The following is a 2,397-nucleotide window of genomic DNA, read 5'->3' as shown; positions in this document are numbered from 1 at the left end:
TGTTGGCTTCATAGATCTGGTTCCACCTTCACCACTTGGCCCAGAGGCAGGAGTGGAGGTGATGCAAAATGGTTGAATTCTAGATATAGTTTTAAGCCATGACCAAAAGGGTGTGTGAGGCACTGGCTGTTGGTGTGAAAGAAAGAGAGGCGTTACAGATTAGATTGGGCATGGAGACGTGTTTGGGTAGACAGAAGGGCTTCGTGCAAATACAAGATCATACTTTTTATTATTAAGGAATGTTACCTTCCTCTTTTAGTACGGCCCCTTTGCCATCACGTATGGAGACCATCCTTTGCTGGGGAGAATCTCTCCCTCTCTGCCAGGATCCTTTTTTGCAACTTCTCCTAGTTATTAGTTTATGCAAACTCAGGGGCACAACATGATTTCAAGGGACGCATGTTGCCAAAATAACCATGTTCCTTCCCAAGCTACAAATAAGTCATTGATTAACCCATTAGTATACCTTACCTCGATAATCAAAGGGCCAGTCGTATTCCACCCTGGCTCCTGTCTAATTAACTTCTTCTTCTCCATAGCTTACAGCAGGCAGCGAAGGCTAAGGATCTTCATGCTGCTTCCCTGGCTCCCCTAGAATGGATGTGTGTGGCTGGAAAGAAATGGAGGTTGCTCTGGTCAATTTTGATAACTCAGATGAAATCCAAGAAGAACCAGGCTATGCCACAGACTTCGAATCAACCAGCCCAAAAGGCCGGCCTGGGAGCAGCTCTTTCTCCAACTGGAGGATCCTCATCAGCGACAGCACCAACCGTGAGACAGCCTTCTCCAAGCTTCCAGGAGACTATCCTGACCCCCCAGGGCCTGAGCCAGGAGCCCTGAATGAAGGAAACCAGCGAGTGATCATCAACATTGCTGGGCTGAGGTTTGAGACCCAGCTCAGAACCCTCAGTCAGTTCCCAGAGACTCTCTTGGGAGACCGGGAGAAGAGGATGCAGTTCTTTGACTCCATGAGAAATGAGTATTTCTTTGATCGGAACCGGCCCAGTTTTGATGGAATCCTATATTATTATCAATCTGGTGGGAAAATTCGGCGCCCAGCCAATGTTCCTATTGACATCTTTGCTGATGAAATCTCCTTCTATGAGCTGGGTAGTGAGGCCATGGACCAGTTCCGGGAGGATGAAGGCTTCATCAAAGACCCTGAAACACTGCTACCCACCAATGACATCCACCGTCAGTTCTGGCTCCTCTTCGAGTACCCTGAGAGCTCCAGTGCTGCCCGTGGTGTGGCCGTGGTCTCAGTGTTGGTTGTGGTCATCTCCATCACCATCTTCTGCCTGGAGACACTGCCAGAGTTCCGGGAGGAGAGGGACCTAAAGGTGGTCAGAGATCCCAACCTTAACATGAGCAAGACAGCCCTCTCCCAGACCATGTTCACTGACCCTTTTTTCATGGTGGAGTCTACCTGCATCACCTGGTTCGCCTTTGAGCTGGTGCTCCGGTTCGTGGTCTGCCCCAGCAAGACTGACTTCTTCAGGAACATCATGAACATCATTGACATCGTCTCCATCATCCCCTACTTTGCAACTCTCATCACAGAGCTAGTCCAGGAGACAGAGCCGAGCACCCAACAGAACATGTCCCTGGCCATCCTGAGGATCATCCGCCTCGTGAGAGTCTTCCGCATCTTCAAGCTCTCCCGCCACTCCAAGGGGCTCCAGATCCTCGGACAAACGCTGAAGGCATCCATGCGGGAGTTGGGGTTGCTCATCTTCTTCCTCTTCATTGGAGTCATCCTCTTCTCCAGCGCAGTCTACTTTGCTGAGGTGGATGAGCCAGAGTCCCATTTCTCCAGCATTCCTGATGGTTTCTGGTGGGCAGTGGTCACCATGACAACTGTAGGCTATGGGGACATGTGCCCGACCACCCCAGGGGGGAAAATTGTGGGCACTCTGTGTGCCATTGCAGGGGTCCTCACCATTGCCCTCCCTGTGCCTGTCATTGTCTCCAACTTCAACTACTTCTACCACCGGGAGACTGAGAATGAGGAAAAGCAGAACATCCCAGTAGAAATTGAAAGAATCCTCAACAGTGCAGGCTCAAGAACGGGCAGCACAGATTCTCTTAGTAAGACCAATGGTGGCTGTTCCACAGAGAAGTCCAGGAAGTGATCCGTCCAGGGTTTCTTAGGTCTGTCCTCTCTTCTCCCTTCTCTCATTTCATTTTTCCAAAGACCAAAATGTATCTTTTGTGATCAATAGCCATCTTTGACTACAAGATATTTTAATACTTTCACTGTATTTTCTCAATGGTTTCTTTCCAATATGTTATACAAAGATTTAGGGCTCTTTTCCTATGAAGAGATAGCTCGGGTCCCCAGACCAGAAATATTGGTATCACCTGGGAGCATAAAATGCAGACTCCAGGCCTACTCTG

General features: G+C 49.2%; 1 protein-coding gene across 1 annotated transcript; it reads left to right on the top strand.

The window, feature by feature from the left end:
• Positions 1-217: 217 nt before the first annotated feature.
• Positions 218-2,158, top strand: KCNA10 (potassium voltage-gated channel subfamily A member 10). The gene has a single exon (XM_017499380.2). The coding sequence runs from the start codon at positions 597-599 to the stop codon at positions 2,130-2,132; it is 1,536 nt and encodes a 511-aa protein (XP_017354869.1). The 5' UTR covers positions 218-596; the 3' UTR covers positions 2,133-2,158.
• The last annotated feature ends 239 nt before the right edge of the window (positions 2,159-2,397 follow it).

Source organism: Cebus imitator, unplaced genomic scaffold (genome assembly GCF_001604975.1).
Source record: "Cebus imitator isolate Cc_AM_T3 unplaced genomic scaffold, Cebus_imitator-1.0 Scaffold256, whole genome shotgun sequence".
NCBI classification, from domain to species: Eukaryota; Metazoa; Chordata; class Mammalia; order Primates; family Cebidae; genus Cebus; species Cebus imitator.
This window is presented reverse-complemented; position numbering and strand designations above follow the sequence as displayed.